The sequence below is a fragment of the Hylaeus anthracinus genome, unplaced genomic scaffold, assembly GCF_026225885.1.
Source record: "Hylaeus anthracinus isolate JK02 unplaced genomic scaffold, UHH_iyHylAnth1.0_haploid 11985, whole genome shotgun sequence".
Classification (NCBI taxonomy): domain Eukaryota; kingdom Metazoa; phylum Arthropoda; class Insecta; order Hymenoptera; family Colletidae; genus Hylaeus; species Hylaeus anthracinus.
Window position 1 is genome coordinate 6,773,507 of NW_026534333.1, and position 21,988 is coordinate 6,795,494.

General features: G+C 42.3%; 2 protein-coding genes across 6 annotated transcripts in view; one reads left to right on the forward strand and one right to left on the reverse strand.

Moving 5' to 3' along the window:
* Positions 1-21,915, forward strand: part of LOC128886591 (mucin-5AC) — a 35,449-nt gene extending 13,534 nt beyond the window's left edge. For 3 of the 5 annotated variants that reach the window (XM_054141604.1, XM_054141603.1, XM_054141605.1), the window contains exons 3-11: positions 7,064-7,139; positions 9,770-12,887; positions 13,057-13,258; positions 13,610-13,723; positions 15,602-15,769; positions 16,767-17,009; positions 17,941-18,207; positions 18,550-18,864; positions 19,024-21,915. In XM_054141604.1, the coding sequence (XP_053997579.1) occupies positions 7,094-7,139; positions 9,770-12,887; positions 13,057-13,258; positions 13,610-13,723; positions 15,602-15,769; positions 16,767-17,009; positions 17,941-18,207; positions 18,550-18,864; positions 19,024-19,077 (4,527 nt within the window). In that variant the 5' untranslated portion in view covers positions 7,064-7,093 and the 3' untranslated portion in view covers positions 19,078-21,915. Of the gene's footprint in view, positions 1-7,063; positions 7,140-9,769; positions 12,888-13,056; positions 13,259-13,609; positions 13,724-15,601; positions 15,770-16,085; positions 16,129-16,766; positions 17,010-17,940; positions 18,208-18,549; positions 18,865-19,023 lie in introns of those variants that run through there. The other 2 variants (XM_054141606.1, XM_054141607.1) reach the window with 2 other exon arrangements.
* Positions 1-21,988, reverse strand: part of LOC128886600 (ATP-dependent (S)-NAD(P)H-hydrate dehydratase) — a 63,340-nt gene that overhangs the window by 15,700 nt on the left and 25,652 nt on the right. The window lies entirely within an intron of this gene.

A 21,988-nucleotide genomic window follows, 5' to 3' on the forward strand; every position in this document is an offset into this window, starting at 1 on the left:
AAAAAGGATCGAAAGTAAAGTTCATGTTATAATATTTGCAAAATAAAATAAATTCCTACTTAGGTTCAATTTTTGTAGACATGTTCGCAAAGATTTTATTTTGCATAAAGATCCGCAGTCTAGTCATAACATTTTATATTTGTTATCGGTATTTGTACAGGAAATACTCTGACGAACTTTCTTCCTTATAGGCCGCAAGTTAAAAGGTGCAGTTGCATTAAACAGGTGCATAGGCTCGCTTATAGAACAGTGAGGTCATAAGGACATAGGTCTTGTTGTACTATTCAACATTTTTCTCTACCGTTTGTTTCTATCTACGACGAAACAGGAAGTACGACCCGTCCCACTTGCGTGACTCACTCTGTATTTAGTAATCGGTTATTCACAGAAGACGATCCATGGCTGACTGTTAGCTGGGCCAATGTCTCGCACACTTCGAACGCGGTATGATTACAATAACAGAAAACGAACAATTTTCCGCGCGATATCATCATCAGCGAAACTTGAAACACGCAAAGGAAAAATGTTGGATTTGAACAGCCAATGTTCTTCCCGTTATCAACGAGTGGAAGAGTCGAGACGTTGGCATTCCTAGATTAAATTTTACTCGCAATTTATTACACTTGTATAAAGTTTCCGTCAGGAATTTCAGAATATATCGGTATATTAAATTTGAAAGTTGGTGGAAATTTGACCGAGAACCTTATAATATCCTCGCTGACCCTCGCGTTATCATCGCCGTTATATCGCGCGCTTCTGTCCAATTTCTGTCGCAGTCTCCATTGTATCCCGGTTTTCTTGCTTGTCACTTTGTACGTCGTTCGTATAATAAAAGTGTTATTGCTACGAGCAAAAACCCGGAAGCTTTTGAGGTATTACGTATTATCGTGAGCTGGAAGCCTGCGGTACAATAACTAGTTTTATTAGACGTAAAGTGCACCCGAGCATGCAAAAGTTCGCGCTTTTTGTCGGCCATTTTCGTGTTCGAGACGAAATCTAAAAGACAAAGGACACGGCGCGTAATTACTATTGCTTGCGCCACAATCGATTTTCCGTACTCTTCTTATCTATTCGCTTTCTTTTGTACTACGATCTGCTCCCACAAAAATATTTTCCATTGGTAACTTTTTTACTTTTTTTTTTTCTGCTTTTTCATAATATTTCTTTTCATTTCAATCCTAGATCGAGTTTACTAAATTACCATCGAGTGTTTCAACCTACGCGATGGCGGAAGTATTCTGTCACGCGAATATTTTCACATTCTATTTAAAATCCCGCTCGACGACGATGTCCCGCAAGCCTGCGGGCGTCTTGGTGATAAAAGACGTTGGGAAAGTTAGTGGAGCATGTAGCCGCATCCCGTATCCGGGGAAATATCATGCCACGAACAACTGCGGCTTCTGGCATGCAACGAACAACAATGGAACATCATTGTGGAACAGGTGGTCACGAGCCGTTGATCTCTGAACCGTCGCCTTTAGCGATGGGGATAACCCAGCTTAAGCCGCGACGAATTAACTACGAAAAGTATTTCCGATAAGAACGTAAATAGAAAGCCTTGCAAGTGTACATTTGTACAACAACGTTTCGATATAAGCGTTGCTTGTTGCAACGTTTCGGCTCTTGAATTTAAGGAACTATATAGCGAGAAATTTCATCGTTCACTTTCTCCGTAGTTGCATAAACAATAGCGCCAACCTACGTTAACGGAATGCTTACTTTGGCTAGCATAATACTCCTAAAACTAATAACGATACGTATCATCCACGGCTGCATTTATATAGATCGAAAGTGAAATTGTAGGGTAACACACAGACGCAGCCGCGGTTTATTCGAGCCAGATGCTTTCAAACTATTTAATCAACGTGAATCTTTATACTCTTAAAAATGTATGCGCAGCCGTAAACAGCTTTGTTTACGTTGGATCTAAGTATACGTATTAGAAACTAAACGTCCGGGTTGGCTGACGCGTGAGTATAATTATCTGAAATCAATAAGCAACGAAGTTTTACGATTATGCACTAGCGGCTATCGTTAAAAGTTTACTACCTTTTCCTCTATCCTTACTTTTCGATTCGTTGTATAGGTTTGAAGCTGAACGTTGGATCTTTCGTGCCACGTTCACGCCGAGGAAGATGCTCGCGTTCCCCTGGAATGCTTTTCCATCGAAGGAACGTGCTGCGATATTTGACTGTATCGTCTGGTAGCGAAGAGTCGCGAGGAAAACGGAGAAGGTAGCGTGCATGGGTTCAAAGTACTCGAAACCTAAATAGTTAATGAATCGTGGGACGGTAACGATTGATCCGTCGTCCATTGGACAGATCGTGAAATATTTACAACCGTCCTGTAGCCCCTCGACGCTGAAACCAGGCGAAAGTGTGCGCGCGGAATGCAGGAAAATTTACACGCTCGAGTTGCGCGAGCCCGGTCTTCCATGTGCAACAATGGGCCTTTAATTATCCGCGCCTCTATTAGCATGCAAATTAAGGAAGTCGAGTAACGCGATTCTATGGCTGCTATCCATGCAATAGGAGACGGAAATGAGAGGGGAGGAAGGGTCGCAAGATGGACGAAAAAGAGAGCGAAATGATCGATGGAACGGGAAAACATGAGCGGAGGATGAAGAAGCGTGGAATCGGTGGAGAAGAAAGAGAAATGAAGCGGAATAACGAGGAAGGTCGAGAGCGGTTGAAAGAGAAGAGAGAAAAGTGAACAGAACCCGGGGAAATGATTAGGTTTCCAGCGGGAAGGTGAGAAAGCGACGGTAATGGAAAGTCGAAGCATGGAACGAAGAGAAACGAGAGGAGATATTCCGAATGCTCGAGACACTGACGGATCGGCTGATCAAACTCCGATGTGTGTACCAACTTGATGAGACGAAGACACCTCGATTGCGATCCTCGAGGCTGTGTTTGGAGATACGATCATCCGTGTTTGCAGTCTATTCGTAGAAAGGACGAAAGGGAATGGACGAAACAGAAAAGGGTTAATAAGAACAAAGACGAATGCATAAGAAGTGATTACGTTGCCTGTGACTACTGAAATAAGTAGACTCAGCGAGCAATGATCAGACGCCTCGAACGAGTCTTACTCAACATCGCGCGCGTGTTTCAAAATCGATTATCTGTGAAACAAAGGATCGTGCGAACACATTTTATTGTCTAGTCTCGGTTCGGTGTTTCGTTTAGAATGACCACATCGCCGTTTGTGGCAACAGCTACAAAGCGGAACAGAGGCCAATGTGTGTATACATTTTTTTTTTTTTTTTCATTTTTGAATTCAGACAACCATGAAACTATGCTGTGTTACGTTGGATGACCGTCGGGAGAGTAAACGGGAGACGGAATTAAGTGAAAACAGCGCAGAAAAAGAAGAATCGTAAACAGAACGGAAAGCACGGAGAAATTCGAGTAGACGAAGAAGAACGTCGTCGCGTGCGCAAAAGCCGAACAAAAAGGTAAAAGTGCGAGGCGTTCCGTGTTTTTACAACAAACAATAAATCGACGTGGCCTGCATATCGACACGCCATCGCGGCTATGAATGCAACTCTTCCTGGTGCATCGTGGACGCTATTCGGATAGAGTGCCAACGTTTCTCTTGGAATGGCATCTCTAGAATGCAATCGCTTCGACGCATTTCATATTTCCTTAAACGCTACATTGTCTGATGGTAGTCTAACGATCTAATAACAACTTTATTTCGCCAACGTTACGTTTGCATACGCGTTGTACTAAATCACCTGACAAACGATACACCGTGGCAGAAAGTAAAATACAAAAGCGAAATCGCGTAACGTAGAAGGGTTCTAGACTGATAACTTTATATATATAGTAATTTTAGTTAGGCTCGGAATGTTTGTCAAAAGAGAAAATAGCGATTTTCCGTAATTTCTATTCCAACGTGAATTCTGATGGAAACATATGTAACAAATTGAGCAAAAGTTCTCTCTTTGCTGCCTATTACGGTTAAGACGAGTCGATTAGGCATTACCATTATTACGTTTATCGTTCGCACGGAGAAAGTACCGTACTCCATTAGAGGTAAATTGGACGAAACTGGTTTATTAGAACGCGAAACTTTCCGCGGAAAAGTGTACATGTAAAAACCTAAAAGGCATCACGGTCGTTAATTTATCGCTCATATAGGAAACACGCGAGTTGGTAGTTTCGTTTCAACTTGGCATCAACGTTTCCAAGTTAATATCGATCGACATTCGCACACCTCGAACCTTGCGTGTCGATATCATTCACGGGTACGTAAACTGTGTCTGTTGCGAGCGAATGCGTTCCCCACGTTTATAAACTGCCTGCGACTTTAGGTCGCTCATTCTTTGGTAAACGAAATTTTTGTTACTTAACGCGGTTGACGATATACAGTCTTGGAAAGCTATACCGGTGGCCTACGTATTTGAGCAGATTTGAATAATGTATGCATTTAGGACAACGATGTTACTTACGAAACACGCGCGCAACAAGATTAGTTCTCGCGGAAGAGAGGTTGGAAAATAATAGTTCAACTAGCGTTATCTTGCATCGCACGCGTAAGAAAAGCGTGTAATTAGGCAGCATTAAAGCGAGAACGAGGTGTCGCGATGGTGACACGTGTCTTTGAATCATGTCGTGCACAGTCATGGCTGCTGATTTTTTGGATTATCACGCGACGGTGGTAATTATCGATGTACTTGTAAAGCAAGGAGCAGTCACGCAAAATGATTTTTCAATCGAAAATTGTTGAAAGAAATGTGACTGTTTGGTCTTTAAAAACATTCGAAAAATTCTAAATTCTATTGAATGCGGCAAAAATTCAACGAATATAAGACTGACTGCAGAGGATTAAAAACAATGTCCGAATAAAAGTTTCAACGCGTTTGCATTTTTCGTTGAATATCCGGAGGAAATAAATGGCAGGATATACCAATTCGTTTGGGTGAAAGGCTGGTACAGTACGGCGCAATAGCTTTTTCTGTTATCGTGAGAAGAGCAGCCCAATCAACGGGAACAAAGAGCGCGAAAGTGAAAGGGCATTGGCGGAAAATGCAGTTTTAAATGCGCTACTATAACTCGGGAGTTCTCGCAAGCACGATCGAACTATTATCCGAAACGGTGATTGTTATTGTGCAACTGCGACTCGCGAAATGAGAAACGCGTCAGAGAATCGGAAATTGGTTCTTTACTTCGGAAACACGTTGCGTTAGATCTGGAGTTTAGAGATATTGATAATACTTTGTTTACTTTATGCCTTTGATATCAAATAAAATAACAAAAGAGAAACAATGCAGAAAAATGGAGGCAAACACGGTATTCCTGACATTTTAAACGTCGATGAAAAATGTTGTATTAAAAGTTAAGGGTATTATACAAATAAGTCTATGCATATTAAAGGGGACTTTGTTTTCGAATGCTACGCACGAGGCACGAGAAAACCATCGGCAGAACGGGAGTTCGTTCTCGCGGCGGTCTAACTTGTATTAATTTAATTGACAAGCCTTGGAGTCGACCTCCTTTGAGCTGCTATCTAAACGATCTCTGCGACGTATACCGAGACTGTCGTTTGTTATGTGTAGTCGCATACACATGAATCATTCGTCAAATACAAGAACATACAACTTCGAGTATTTTCACTTTTATTAAATTTGCGATACTCGCAGACGGGCTGAAGAAGCTTCCATTTTATTAAAGTTCACTCACATTCTTTTCAACATATATAGCGAATGTAAACGCGAATACGTGCAGCGTGAGATGTTAACACGAATGAACTGGATGCTGGTGAATCACCTCAAACCTTGCACTCTGACATATTGTCTCACCTTGAATATAGATGAGGCAATTAATCTACGTAAAAGTTCATTGTGCTCAATGTGGAACGATCAACATGTTCTTTGATTGCATGCCCTGTTAACTCAGAAAATGATGTCAAGTAAAGCTCGTTTTGCCGTAAGTTTCGCCTTGTGTTTAAATCCTTTTGATGATTTACCTCGCGCGATATAATGGTACGCTTTAGAACAATGTGAAGAGAAAGAACCACCTGAACGACGGGGACATATTGCTGCTTCTCTTAAAAGAGAATCTGAAGTAGATTAAGATTGAAGTTCTTTTTGTTTTTGGAACGAGTGCGTCGAATGATCAGTTTTACACTTTACTCGAGCGACGCAGAAACGTAACGTGTAAAACATTTAACGCGTAACAAAGTTAATACTTTCAATTTTAATGAGCAATTACCGTTTATTCCGTCCATCTCGAAGTCTGTTTCCTCATTCGGTAACCGAGGTTCACGGTCTTCCTCTCTCTCCACTAAATACTGTAATACACAGGATGAACCACATTACCTCAATTATTTCCTCCGTCTCGTATAATTTCGTTGAGCAGAACTCACGAGTTGATTGCGGTAAATTTTTCATCGTTTATATTTTCATCAAAATCTTAAATAATTTAAACTTTTCAGCGGAACCTAGAATTTCGTTTTCCCTTACATTTTCCGTTACACGTATTTATCTTTTAACCCGGTCGGCTAAATAGCTCGCGCGAATATTTGTACTTCTTACCCGAAATGCCATTTATTCGAGCATGTTTTCTTTCGTTAGGTTTGCTGAATTTGTCCAAAAGTGCCGCGAATCGTACGAATATTCCGCACACATTCGTGATCGAGGATTCCGGTCTGGAATCCTGAAAGCGATATCGCGATTCCTTTTCCTTTTCTCGGGTTCTTAATATTTATGGTACACGTTCCGAGAGAATTATTATTGCCGAGTCGTGGATCGCGGTGAACCAGAATGAAATCGCGTATCTCAAAGATTTCCGAGATCGTCATTGTACGCGCGGGTACATGCAAATTCGAATTTCAAATAGCATCAAAAATATCAACGAAAAATACAGCAAAAAGAATTGTTGCTTCCATTTTTATTCGATAAAAACTGTGGAGCGAGCGTAAGAGCTAACTGCCAATGTTTAGTCCGTCTCTGCAGCGTTTAGTTGAGTTGTTATCGAGAGAGACGCGCGATTATTTATTAAAACGACGCGAGGGTTTTTGCAAGGAAGTGTAAATGACAATGTGATATTCGTTGCAGATTCCACGAGGAGATCTAACGAACGGCGAGATGATTCGAAGAAGAAGAGCTCCTCCCGTGTTAAGAGCATGCATAGGTAAGAATACATTATAAACCAGTATTTATCGATCGATTTGCATAATCCATTGAGTCGCAAATACATAATGCACATCCGCGGTACAGCTTGAAGGTTGAGGTTACCGGTTACTGCGAGTTTTAAGCGGCGCGTGTTGACCGTTTCTGAACAACCCTGAAATATGCAGTAAAAAATATTCAGTAAACACAAATAATTGTATATCAGTCGTATAATAAGCATCGTGTAGGCCAACGCGTGTGACGGACGATTTTCGATATCTGTGCAAAGCAGAAAGCAATCTCTGGTAGATGATGTCTGTGGTCGCACGAATTTTTCTAATTTTGCGCTTTCTACGTGTCATTTCGATGGCGGCTCGCGACGAGCGTATCTGTCACGATGAAAAGTAAATTAGTCGTAGCTAGAATTTCGTCATAACTTTCGCGTGCACGTAACGTGCACGATGCACGTTTCCACCGAAGCGAGCATTAGAGCCTGGTAGGCGCATCCTGTTGCTTCGCGAAACCATGATGCAAAAGGTTGCCAATCGAGACGACTGCACGAACTGTGCAGGCACGAAGTACTGTTAGGATTGCTGCACCGTGTCCGACTGGAATTTAACTGTAACACTTGTCCAGACAATATGAATTCAAAGTTCCGACCACCGAGTGGTATGGCGGCCGATGCCATCAACGTTATGCAACAGAATTAATTAATAAATCAATTCGTAGATCAAGGTTCGAAATCGAAATCGGAAGCCGTATTTCCAATCGAATCCGTATTATTAACGGACGATTCGTTTCGAACCGACGAGTTCGCGAGGAACTTAAAAACAGAATCGAATCGATTAAAGAATTAGAAAGCGGAATTCTTTCCTGGATACGGTGTATTTGGTTCAATGCTCGCGTTAACACGGTTGTTAAACCGTTCCAAACTTTGCGCGCAACTGTATACCGAATTTGCATATCGCGCATTATTTAAGAACGTCGTATCAAATGTATTCGACTATTAAATTAGCAAAAAAGTAACCGTTAAGTGTTTGTAAATTATCTCATATCGAGCTGTTTTAGTGCGTTGTTACGCGGTGCACTTAAACGTGAATAATTGTAACTGATAATAGAATTTACGTGCTCGTTAAATTTTTTTTGCAGAATATTTCAAACAAACTTAACGACGTAATACTTTCTGAAGTTTATTTCAACTCGTCCGTTTTATTCTGTAGTTAACGTTGATTATGGCATTCGGATTCAGACGTAAGCAAGAAGGAATGCGAGCCTTTTCGAATTTGTCGAGGCTCGAACGAAAACAAGCCAGCGTTCTTCTCAATTCCCCGTACCTTTGTTCCTGGTTTACACGAATAATTATAAACATAAAAAGCAAAAGGTTGGAACAGTGTTTTCCAAGGAAATTCAAGCATGAGCTTCTTTTCAAATCGGATCGCTTTCAAATTCTTCAAACGTCGTTGTTTTTAAAGCAAAAACCTCTTAATAATAGAATGAAATTACATGTCATTGAATCGTGTCGCATTAAAAGTCTTGAAAAATAGCCCTAAAAGAATGTAAGCGTTCCATAAATACATCGTAAATTGAAAAATGTTCCTCGACCAAAAAAGTGTTTGATAAACCCAGGTCTAGAATGACCGGACCACTCGAGACGGAAGGCAACGCACGATCACACGTGCGTTTTCACGTAACCCGACCACATAGACGGAGATCAGGTGCGCATACTTAAATCTTCCACATAATCCCGAGGTCTGCTTAACATTCAGTGGCACGCGAGCGTACACACATTGTCGCTTGTGCATTTTTTCATTCGCTGCAGCGTAGAACGCGAGGCGAACTGTATCATAGTCTCGTGAATTGCTGCGAAGCTGGCCGAGTAATTCTCGACCAACCGGTTTTTAGATCCATTAAAAGCTTCATCTAGGCTCCCGTCCATTTTGATCGCATCTTGCCGTGAAAGTCGTTGCTGTCGATATCCGGTTCCCATCGCTCGTTCGTGAACGTTTTCTGGCGACGCAACGATGACGAGAACAACCTGCGATAGTTCGCTGATTTAGAAATCATTTTCTTCTCTTCGTTTTTTACCAGGAAATAAAACGGTTTAGCAATTCGCGGCGGTTTGCCGCTAACTTAACTTCGCCTGACTTGCTGCGCATTGGAATGTACTTCGTTCTTGCGAGCCAACGAAAGAAGCTAGCACTGTGAAAAAGTAAACGAAGTCCGACTCTATTCGACTGTATAAAAATGCAAATAGTCTGATTTACAGTCAGTACGTTCGTAAATATTCGTACCCTCTGTCTATCGAAGAAATTTGTTTAAATTAAACGGTAGGTTTGATATTCCCAAGTGTATTTCCAAATGTAATTACGATATAAGAATGATCGCCATGTTCCTCGCACGAGCTCTGAATACATAATCCTCTTGTCGTCTGGTAGGTGGCTTTTATAGGATAGAGTTTCATCGCGTTGCATCAGTTTTTACGACTCAACCGATATCCTTACCCCGAATCCGTTTCAGTCTGTCACGACTAGCTAATAAAAGGAAACTCCAGGTCCATCTTTCCAAAAAGTTCCTTTATTCTCCCACTCGATTATGAATGCAAGGTTAAACGATCAATTTCACGATCACGACGCAATGTTAATTCTGTTCCAGGTATATTCCTGCTACTCTTCAGCACCGTGGCCGCTGACACGATAAAAGGTCCACCCTTGATCGCAGACAAAGTGCTCGCGTCCAACGCGACCGAGACGTCGTCAGCGGAGAGGGGCAAACCGATTCCGAACAAAATACCGTCGAGGGACAAGACGGAATTCGCTTCGACGGAGGACAACAAGGGAACCATCGATTCCTACAATGCGACTAAGAGAGATCCCGACACGGCACACGAGCTTATCAAAGACGCCAAAGCGGAGGGCGAAGAGAAAGTGGCAGCGCCGATCGGCGAAGAATCCGAAGTGGAAGGAATAAGGTCGCGCAACGAAGTCGACAGGTTATCGACCTTGGATTCGACTAACGGGGGTTCGAGGTTCGAGGAGATCCTCTACGGACCTTCGGGAAAGAGTTCCAGCACGAAGACGGCCGGCGAGGATATTCACAGGCTGTCCAGAACGAACGATTTGACCGCTGCCACCGCGAAACCCGCGTCGGATGAGTCCCGGCTCGACGAAAAGGTCAACGAAACGATCTCTGCCCGGCAGTCGGAAGTAGAAGTTGCCCGCGAAACGAATAAAACCGCGAAGACGCTCGAGGATGGAGCCAGCTCCAAAGAAGAACTCGCGGCGGAAACTGCAAATACGAAAGCGGATCTTGAAAGTTCGTCGAAAGAGGGGAAGAGCTCTGCCCTGAAGCTGGAAAAGGGCAACTTCGATAACGAACTAACAACGCAGGGGGCTATTTTGCCGGAGGAGTTTCAAGTGAGGACCAAGAAGGCGGAGGATTCGAGACCGATGAAGAACTCGGAAGTGGCGGACTTGGAAAAGACGGACGAGAACGACGGGCCTGGCTCGTTAATCAACGACACGAACGTCAACTACAGCCACAGACGCAAAACCTCGACGGAAAAGGGCCTCGAATCAGGCGAGAACCAGTCGACGGCCTCCGAGAACGCCACGAACTTCATTTCCAAAGACGTCGACACGAATCACAGATCCGGAGGCCCCAAGGGGGAGGTGGAGGTCGTCGGAAATCTGACAGATTCCGCGACTCAGAGAGTCGTGGAGCAGCCTGAAAGTCTAACGAAGAAGGAAGTCCTTCAGGAATCAGGCCAAGGCTCGAGCCAGAACGAGAAGTCCGATAATTCCACACGGAAGACCGAACCGATAGAGTTGATCGACAAGGACAGCCAGCAAAAATTGGTCGAGCTTACGACCGAGAGAGCTAACCACGAAGGGTCGACCCTGGCAGCTATCTCCAGCCCAGTCCCCAGAGGCAGAACCATCGCCTTCTCAGGGGTAAACGAGTTCCCTGGCCATGAACCGAAACCCACGGCAGCCTCGAAGGTTGACCCTTCGTTTTCGAAGAAGAACATCAGCATGGACAAAACCACCGAGCAGAAGCCCTATCCATACTCGAAATCCACGGTCAAAGACAACGTCCAGAATTTCAGCCGCGAGGCTGACGATTCCATCCGAGCCACCACGGAGGAATCTTCAGCGTTAGAGAACACGATAGGCAGGGAACAGTCCGAGGAGAAGTTCATCGTCACGGAAGCGTCTGACGTCTTGGAGAATAGCATCCAGCAGTTCAAACCAGCGTACCACGAGAAACCGGCCAACGAATCGTCCACTGCTTCGACTTTGTCCCCTCGTTCGTCGCTACCAATGACGACCGTACCGCTGGTGACGCTACAGGAAGCCGATCCAACGAATCAATCGGTCGTCGATGTCGCCAATGGTGCGAAGACGGTCCCCGAGTTCCAAGAAAAATCGACGAACACGGGAAATGATGTTCCACGGTGGAACGAAGGCCGCGAGACGATCACGGGGAAGGGGAACTTCGACGTGACTGGGAATGGGATAACGGAAGTCAGCTCGAAACCGGAGAGTGCCAATAAACGAACTTACGGGCCCTCTCCGCAAGAAACCATCGACCAGGCCACCTCTATGACCGCCAGCTCCACGTTGAAACCGCAGACGGAAGTGGGAACTCTTTCCGATGTAGACGCGGTTCAAACCAACGTCGAGAGTTCGCTGCTGTTTCGTTCGACTCTCGACGCCACGGAGGTTTCCACCGAGTACCACCCGTTGCTTAAAGGCAATTTTTCCGAGACGGACAACAAGTTGACGGTCCCGATAACCTCTCCTGTAGATAACACAACGACAAGAACACCGGAGAGCACCGAGTCGCCTACCACCGTCGACGTACCGGAGGACAAAGTCGGCAAATCCAGCGTAACCCTCGACACCAATGGAACGAACGAGATTCCTTCGGGTCTGGACAGAGGCGACGTGTCGACCACGACCGGCGTCGAGTATGAATTCGTTGGTCTATCCGAAACGACCACTTTCCTCGCTCAGAACGTTACCGAGGAGATTCCAACGGGATTGCCGTTAGTAAACGCTACCTCGATGATTGCACCAACTGTCCAGGACGGATTCGGGAAAAACTCCTCGCAAGAAGCTTCTACGATGAATCCTGTGACCTTTGCAGATCATTCTTTGGTAAGCGGTGAGACGGAGGTGCCTGGAGTCGATGATGACAGGCTTTCGAGTACCACGGTGGTCGATCAGACGATCGTCCCTACGTCCATGTCAAGTCCCACGACGCAGTTCAGGGATGATTTTACCACCCTCTCGAGTGCCATCGAAGCAGAGACCGACGTGGATTCTACCAGGGAAGACGATCGGAAGACGGGCAGCGTCACAGAATCTTGGACGACTACGACCGACGACGACGTTGCCACGGTGAGGACGGAGCAGTTTTCGTCGTCGAATTCCAAGGACTCTCATTTCGTACCGAACGTCACGGAAGCTTCTGTGAAGTCAACGGTAATGCCGGACGTTAACGCGACAGATGCCACTCGAGCGACTACATCCATCCCCGTTGCGTCGAGCAGTCTGGGACCGAGGATTCTAGAACCGGTTATCACGAGCACTCCAACTGTTCGCGACACATCGTTGGAGACGACAGCTGACACGAAGACGTCGCCATCCCCGGAGGAGATCACTTCCCTGGTGCGTATCGTCGTGGAGGGCAGCTGGGACGACGTGTGCCCGAAAATGGATAAGATGAGGATGACTCTCGCCGAACTTCTGGCAACGGGAATCAACGGGTGAGATTCGATAGCTTCAATGCGATTTGTTTATTCATTTTTGTAAACTAAAGTGACTAAATAGTTTCGACCGACTTTTTTTCGACGCACACAGAACGCATAATTTCTGTTCGACATTGCGGGATGATACTCGACAGACGGTGAAATGTGGTCGTGTCTCGCATTACAGGTCTGTTTCCGATAAGCAAATTATATTTCACCAAGATCCGTGCAGGGAACCGCCGAGCTCAACGCCAGCGCCAGAGGAAATGCCGTTAACACCGATATTAGTTTACGTTGTCGACGAGAACGGGAAATTTGACAGCGGCATGACGAACAGCTTACCTGGTTTGTACAAGGAGTTTCAGGGTCGTGTAAAATTCCCAGCTACAGTAAGTCGTTACGCCTGTCAACTACGATATCCTTGTTTCTCGTGTTGTTACTATTTAATTACGTTTTCATTTGATATTGGCTCTTTATACAGAGCGACGTACGTAATTCTTTGCGACTCGTTATCTCGGAAACTGTTTAATCGGTTTCAATGACAGTTGCCGAGGTCTCGAGACTCGGTCCCACAACCTTGGTTGCGTGGGTGGAAAAATGTTAAATGAGGAATTCTAAATAACGCTGTTACCGTTTTGCTTTGATAAATTTCGTTTGTCGTTAGATGTCGAATTTTAGAGACGTGATCGATTCGTATAATACAGCTAACATATTCCGCCCGCTTGACCCACTCTTTTCAGATACACAGCTTTCTTCTGGTACAGGAAACTATTCCGGATTCCGGAAACGCGATAGCAGTCATCGTGGTCTCCTCGGTTGCTTTCATTTGTCTGGTTCTTCTGGCTGGACTGCTGGTAAGAGGACTTTTCTTTAATCTCAGTTTTCGATCCATGAAAAACCGACGAAACGTACTTAGTTTTCGCTTCTTTCCTCGAACATTTAGCGTAATCGATACTCCGTTAATTGAAAATTATTATTGCGACTCGAAAATTCCGTTCTATCCTAGCCGTAGCAATATTTTGCAAACTTTAATTCAACTTGCATATCGCGTTCATTAAAAGTTTGAATTGAAAACGCTCGCAAAATCGAAGGAAAAATATGGTCTCGTAGCTTAGCGTTCAAGTCGGAATCGATACGCTGCGCGACATTAAGATAGGACACTTTGTTACACTCTTATTTTAATTCTCGACAAACAATTAATGTCACTCGCGTGTTATTCTTTTTTAAAGTGTTACTTTCGCGAAACTTTAGAGTCGAGTACCGCGAATACTCGACGTTGATCGCACGCTTCCGGGTTCGCACCCCTCTCACGAAACAGAATTGTTCAAGGAAGGAACTAATGAACGAAAATTTAGATGCGCAGGTCCGCAAAAATCTATGTTGTCTGAAAGGTCTCGCCGTACTTGCATTAAGCTCATTTCGCATGGTGTTACGTATTCATCCGCCCACACTTGCGATTTACATTCCAGTGTACGTAACAACGAACGATAAATAATTGTGTGTGCGTCTGGTGTTGTCTTGCTTTTGTCGGACGGAAGAAATGCTAAAATATTCCCAAAATAAAATATCCTCGCGCGTTCTTTACTTCTCTCAGTCTGTTCGCTCGTCGCGAATAATATTTTGGTAACGTTTTAGCATCGCTCCAACACGTTATCTTTATCCGATACTTTTATGTTCGTTAATTTGTAGAATTACCAGAAGAAGGTGAAAATCGTTTCAGTAACGAATAAACGCTCGAAAAGCACGAACCATCTTAATAGAATTCAAATTAATTGCACACCGTTTATCGAACAGTGAAAAATCTCTAAACTGCGGACAGACCCGCGTTATCATCATCGTTATTATTAAACGTTCCGTCGTGTCCTCGTCCGTTGCAAGGAGAAAGGAAAACGCGAACATATATGCGTATCTGTGCGATCGGGTGGATGAGAAAACTTATCTCTCTTCGAGCGTGAAATCCTTCAGAAAATTCCAATCGTTCGCGGCGGGGAGGGGAAGAAACGCGATGCACTTGGATGCATGTGGCGAATAAATGGCATATCGTTCGTCCTTGAATCGGCGATTAGATCGTGCGACGATCACCTGCTTCATTGGTTTTTGCCTTGCGTACTCCGTGAACATGGCGCGACTCTCGGTGTTGAAATCGCTCCTCGAAACGTGTCTCGACGAGAGAAACACGGCTCGTTATACGATCCTCGGTGGTTCAGGTATTGTTCGTCTTCGATGCAGGCACAACCAGCGTGAAATAACGGGATTCGGTGTCGTTATTCATTTCGATGACGTTGCATGGCGCGAGGTATCGCACGGTGACTGTCCTTCTGCAAGAAGATGGCCTCTGGCGAGATCCGCGAATCGCTACTTTAACTCTTTGCACTCGGGTGACCCCTCTGATTAGCTCGTGTTTGTCGAATAATTTCAGATTTCTCTTCGTCCTACATTCAGAGCCCAACCATCGCTTGAGCACTTTCGTCTAACGTTGCTAAATTTTGTTGCATTTCTTTGTTCTCTGGTGCTTGAAGCTTCGTCATTCGCATTATCAAACGAATCCTATGTATCGATCAACGATCACCTTGAATTTAGTTACACGTATGTTAATATTTGAACGGGATACACTGGCGATGAAATCTTCCTCCGTGTGCCTCTGAAACAATTAATAATGGAGATTGAAATTATTTCCGCTTGAAATTATTCCGAAGCGGATGTTTACGAGTTATCGATGAAACTATTTGCAGTTTATAATGAGGAAGAGGCAGACGAGATTCAACTATGGCGAACGATGTCGACCGGTATCCTTGGATGCCTACAGCGTCGACAGCGTTTCGGCGTACAACAGCGTGAGACGTAAAGGTGCGGTCAGATCTTCGAAAAGAAGCTATGGGAATCCAACCTTCGAGGATTCGGTAAGTTCCAATGGTCTCTCTTAATCACTGGCTCTGATAGATACTAAGCGTACGTCCAATCGAACGAACTGATAAAGTCTTTTCATTTCTAAAGTGCAATCACATGTATATAAACTTGAATTACTTAAATAAATCACATCTTACGATTAGTTCAGTTCATTTATCTTCAAATTAATGATTTACGATAAAAACTTACAAATAACTACAAATTATTTCAAACGATAAGGTTTATTTCTACCGTAGATCTATTTCTATTCATGTATGTATACTATTTCGCGAGTAACATTTTGCTTTTCAATGTTTCTTCTGTTTATAGCATGCATTTAATACATTCTTGTAAATATAAGTTGATCGTGCAGGTAAATTATACAGAATTGTATCCCCGTAGTATGTGTCCCGTATCGTTTTATTAAATTTTAGCTGTTATAAAAGCTCTTCGCTTCTGTAAAGCAGTAAGATTTGTTTATTTAAAAAAGCAACCCATTGAAACGTACAAAGGTATAAAAGTAGCGCCGCAGGAATATTTTATTTTTATTAAAAATCCTTGGCCTAACTTCAATTATAATTTCTAGCTGGCTAGCCCGCTCTTTGATTATTCGGGGAGATCAAGACGTTCAGAGTTTCGTAAGCCAAGTTGAACGAACGAAATTTCATTTGTTATTTCACTTGAACATTAATATAACGCAAAGAAAGCGGTAGAAAACCGATTAGTATCACGCGATCTAATTTTGGACTGAACGAGGATAGTTGAATTACTTTGGCAGAGGGTTCACTCGATAAAATTCCGAATCACCGGTGCAAGTGCATCGAACCAGGCATCGTTTTTGCATCCGCCAAACCGTAGTAACAACTTTAAAACCAATCACGGGAATCGAGTTGAGAGCGAGCACGACGGTTGAATAGTCGCCGAAGCGAGAAAGTGGAGGCTTAACTCTGTTAACGTTGCGATAAAAGCCTCGGAAAGCATGTTTCTACGAACGGTGTGTCCTGGTTGCAGAGCGCCATACCGTCCCACCCCTTGAATTTTGCCGGGCTTTCATCTTTCTGTAACGACACTAACGCAATCAACGAGGAATTCTCTGGTATTCCGCAAGTTTCGGCGAAGATAGACGAGCTGCCACCCGGGGCGGAAGTGAAGAACAGATACGCGAACGTGATACCGCTTCCGGAGACGAGGGTACCCCTCCAAAAAATGAACAACAACCCCCTTACGGAGTACATCAACGCCAGCTACGTTAGGGTACGTACAACTTTCTTCTTACCGAGAGATTAGCACTTTTCCGCTTTGAAAAACGCTGATATGAATTGCCTCCCCTCTTTTTTTTTTTTATATATCGAAACGAGTTGTTAACTTAGCGCTCAAACGTATCGATAGCGATCCGAGCACAGGTAAGAATCAACACAGCGTTTTGTCTACATGAGAAAAGGATGTTGCATAATGCATTACGAAGAATACGAATGCTTATTGCATAAGTTCCAAGCACGGCAATATACGGAAGCGGGACGAACGTTAACACTTGTTTCCATTGAACGATTACGAACTTCAATTTATGCCTCATAATCGTAGAAACGATAATTGATCATTCTTAACTCTATTAATTATCCCGCTATTATTCTCGTGAAACGATACACACTGCTCGTGACTGTGTAAGTCGGAATAACGACGCATCTGTTATTCTGATTTTTTGACTACAGGGCCTAGAGTATCATCAAACGTTCCATTTTATATAATTCGAGGAAATTTAAATGTGTATCTTGTTCGGAATGTTAATATTTAAAGAGATTTAAACCAATCACGTACAAATGGTCCATTATTGCTAATGTTTCAACCCCAGGCGTGCTTCAATTACCCAATATTCGAGTGTTAGCGCACACCGAGTGCACCGAGTGCATTGACCATCGAATTGCAATTAACAGCGTCTCGCTAATCGATAGCATCATTGATATCCTGGTACAGGCACGAGCCACTTATTATGCGCAATTAATTGATTCGAAGCGAAACTGATTTCCCTTAAAATTGCCCGTACAATTATGTTTCGCTAATTAATCTTCAAACAATTCGTTTGCATGATTTTTAGAGGTTGCAACTTGCAGTTAAAATTGAACGGGGATTGTTTATCGGTACGAAAGTTATGGTTTTCTTCAAATTTCACAGTGTCGTTGCTTTTCAGGGACCGAAGAACGCGACGAGGTACTATATCGCTTGCCAAGCGCCAATGGAGTCGACCATCACCGACTTCTGGAGGATGATCTGGGAACAACAGTGCAAAGTGATCATCATGTTAACCGATCTCGTTGAAAACGGGGTGGAAAAGTGCACCGAGTATATTCCACCGTCGGAAATATCCGATTGCCACCGGTTGTACGGTGACTTCCAAGTTACTCTGAAGAAGAGAGAAACCAAAGAGAAATATGCCATTTCAATGCTTCATTTAAAAGTAAGGGACTTATCTGTAACAATTAGTCGATAGCGTCATTACGAGCATTCTATCGAAACGTTTCGACCTTGGGTGTTGTGTGATAATCGCGACACGTAATATTTATTTTATTCATACGTCAGAGCCAAATATGTTCGTCGTATTAGCCTTTTCGACAGGTCTGATGTATCTCGCAAATGACTGATACGATAATTCGTTTACGCCCATGGCAGATGAAAGCTTTATTTTTAGCGACAGACTCCACAACACTTAAAAAAAAAATAAAAACAAAAAAAAACGCATTATTCTCTCGGCGGTTCTAGCGTTAAAGATTCGATTGACACGTGAATTTTTCTGTTCCAGAATTTGGAGAACAACACGTTCCGAGAAGTGTACCATATTTGGTACCTTTGGCCTGTTAACGGGATACAATCGGATGGAGCAGGCTTGATAGCCGTGCTTCTCGAGGCAAGGGCCCTCCAAAGAGGTGGTCCTGGACCTATAGTGGTCCACTGTAGTCCCGGCACTGGACGCACGGGAACGCTAATAGCTCTTGACTTAGGGATTAGACAATATGAGATTACGAGGACTGTGGACGTGCCAAGGGTCGTTTACACTATCAGACGGGATCGTGCTGGGGCTGTACAAACTAAAGAACAATATGCCTTCATTTACAAGGTTACTTGCAATGTTTCGTTTCCTGCTTCTCGATTTCAGTTTGTCCTTTCTCTTTTTTTCAACGTGATATAATCGACATATGGGTTACTTTTATGGCATCACCTTTAAAGTGTTTATTCACTTTTAAATGTTAAACGGGCACTCTTGTTTACTTTGCAGGCGTTAAATTTGTACGCGACCAAACTTGCCGGCGGTGTATTGGACTCGGCGTGAATCACCGAAAATAAACTAGATTGTTATCGGTTGAGAAGTATATCCGAGTCGGAGCAGAGAACTGCAGTATCGATAATCGATAACGAAACATCACCGAAGGCGATAGAAAGCGCGAGATTATGACACCCGTGATGCTATCAACCGAATAGGAAGATGCTAATCGACGAATGAAAAAAGGTGACTTGTGATACGTGGACCACTCTGACGATCGTATTTCGTTTTAGATTTTTCCTTGATCCTCTCGGAGCCCGACGATTAAAAAACAAAGAGGAGAAAATTCAATACGCATACTTTTGTTTACTTGTCTGCTTCTTTAGGACCGTATTCGAATTACTTTTGAACAAAGATAAGCAAAATATTATAGATTATAAAAAGAAATAGTTTACAGATGTACGATTTTTCAATTGTATCGAGTTACGAATACATCGTCCGTTATTTGAATATACTTTTGCTAATCTTTGTGTTATATAGCTTTTGCTAGGCGTTTACTTGAAACTTAGATTTTTAGATTCAGCCTGCGCAGCTGAAGCATCGACTGATCACTGGGATAAACGGATCCCAAATATGTGATATTTTCAGATGTAGTGATTTCTATATTCGCCAAATTAAAATACATAGAGAAGCGTGTTCCTGTTTTTAAAGTAAAACATCGAGAATCGAGAGAAGACGAAGCAGGCAATATTCGAGTCAAACCAAGGGACCGAGAGGCAGAAATTAATTTGTGATAACCGAACTATATATTGATGATATTCAGCTTCGTATTTCTTAAGCCTGTTCAATTTCATAAAACTCTTTTTATCGTAGATTTCGTCTCCTTGGTCAATACTTTAATATTCATGTATTATGAATTATATATACTTCTAAATAAAAGTAATTAAGTGTAGCTAAATATTTAACGTTGATATCATACGTGAAAAACGATTTCTTTTTATACATATTATGCAAAGCGAATTGTACGACGAAAGAAAATGGCTCGAAGAAAACGAAACGTCTTTCTTCGAGATCATTTGCGTGTGTAACGAAAACACACGCGTGCATGTTAATTATTCTTAAATCGCAAAATCGTTTTGTTCTTTTCTTCTTCGAGCTACCTAGGTATTATCGTATTATTGTTGTTATTGTTATTGTTGTTGTTATAATTGTACAGATACTTTGATTCGTAGCACGTCGCTCTCTATAATTGTACATAGCAAACCAGCCAAGAAATAAGAGATTTCGTTAAAATTGTATTCTTTGTTTTGCAAATCTTCGTTCCTCGACCAGCGTCGCCATTTTTTAATGGTAGACGCGCTGATCGTCACTCGCCACTTTCTTAGGACTTCGACCACGTTTGAAAAATAAGATGAATTATACCGTAAATTTTGTCGACTTTGACGATTCGTTAACTTTTATGGAATTCGAGGATTGTTTTGACGCTTGAAAACAATTACAGGATGAACATAAACGTGCTTCTTCCGATGATTCATTTTCATGGTTATTCTTAGTCCTCGTGAATTTTTGTAATTTGTCGCTATGAAACCTGTAAAGTATTCAACTTGTATGCATTCAACAGTCTTGTCCTTCGTTTCTGCATTTATCTCTTAAATAATTTCACATGGTTATTTGTAAAGAATTGAAATATAATTTTAATTCATCGCTATGTTAATCGCGTACCTTTTTATCCTGTTTCGTATTTTTACTTTTTAGGACATTTAATGATTCAAAATTTAGATTTAACTATTGAACAAGATTAGGGTAATATTAAGTGCGTAAACATTTGTCATGATATTCGTTAGGTGGTAATACTAAGACCATGAACTTGTCTTATATTTACGCCTGTAAAATAGTTAGAACACAGAAGTAGTAGCCAAGCTGAACTTGCCAAACCAAATCACGTAAACATTGAGACTCGTCCATGAGACTCTAACTAATAAAATAGAGAGTTTAAATTAGCGAATACAATTTCGTAATCGTAAAACATAGGAAAAGTAATCGACAAAATCTATGGGATAATATAATACGTCACCGAAATGTCTTCTATGAAATTTTTATTACAAGATTAAACAACAATGATAATTTATACGTGCAAGCAAGGGAAAATATAGTATTCCATATGTTAGCATGAATATTGTCACGAGTTAAAACATACAACATCTTAACGATCTAGAATCTATAAGATAAAATTTAACTACTAACAATGAAGAAATGTTAATGTAAGCACTATGATCTCATTTGCTAAAACTTGAAATTAAGATAAAGTAAAAGTTCTTTGCCACGCCATTGATAATTAAGAAAATAACTTGCTTTTAATTATAAACAAAAGCCTCGTCGGTACTGTATCCGATAAGTGACATTTGTACCACTGGTATAAATAAAACGGTGTATCGAGTGTTAATCCTGTCTAGTAGCGAAACATTTTTTTACTAAATATCATGTAGCAGTATATATACATATATGTATATCGGTGTCTTTGTCTTAATTAACGTTATAATTGCTAACAGCCTGACGCGAAAAACCAAAAAGGGGAAATAAATGTTTCATTCTATAAATGTTCGATATCGTTATTATAAGTGAAATGTGTACGTTTAGAGAAAGTTAGAAAACGATGTCTTTGCGTAACGAAGAATGAGAATGACGAACGAACATGCAACTATGTCGGAAAGCCAAGACCAGACGGATGTGTATGTGTTAATGTGTATGCTCATTAATGTACATGCTAGAAAAAACGTATAATTGTATTATTAAGATTGAAATCTGAAAAAAAGAATGCCACAATGTGCGGTCGCATAGTTAACGAGGCAACTATGTCGGTTGCGCCTAACATAGTTGGACCAAGAAAATAAATGTAATTGTTCGATACGTGCAAAATCGTTGCTACCTAAAACCTTTTGTTCCTTCTCTGTCAACGTTTCTTAGTAATATTATTCCTGCA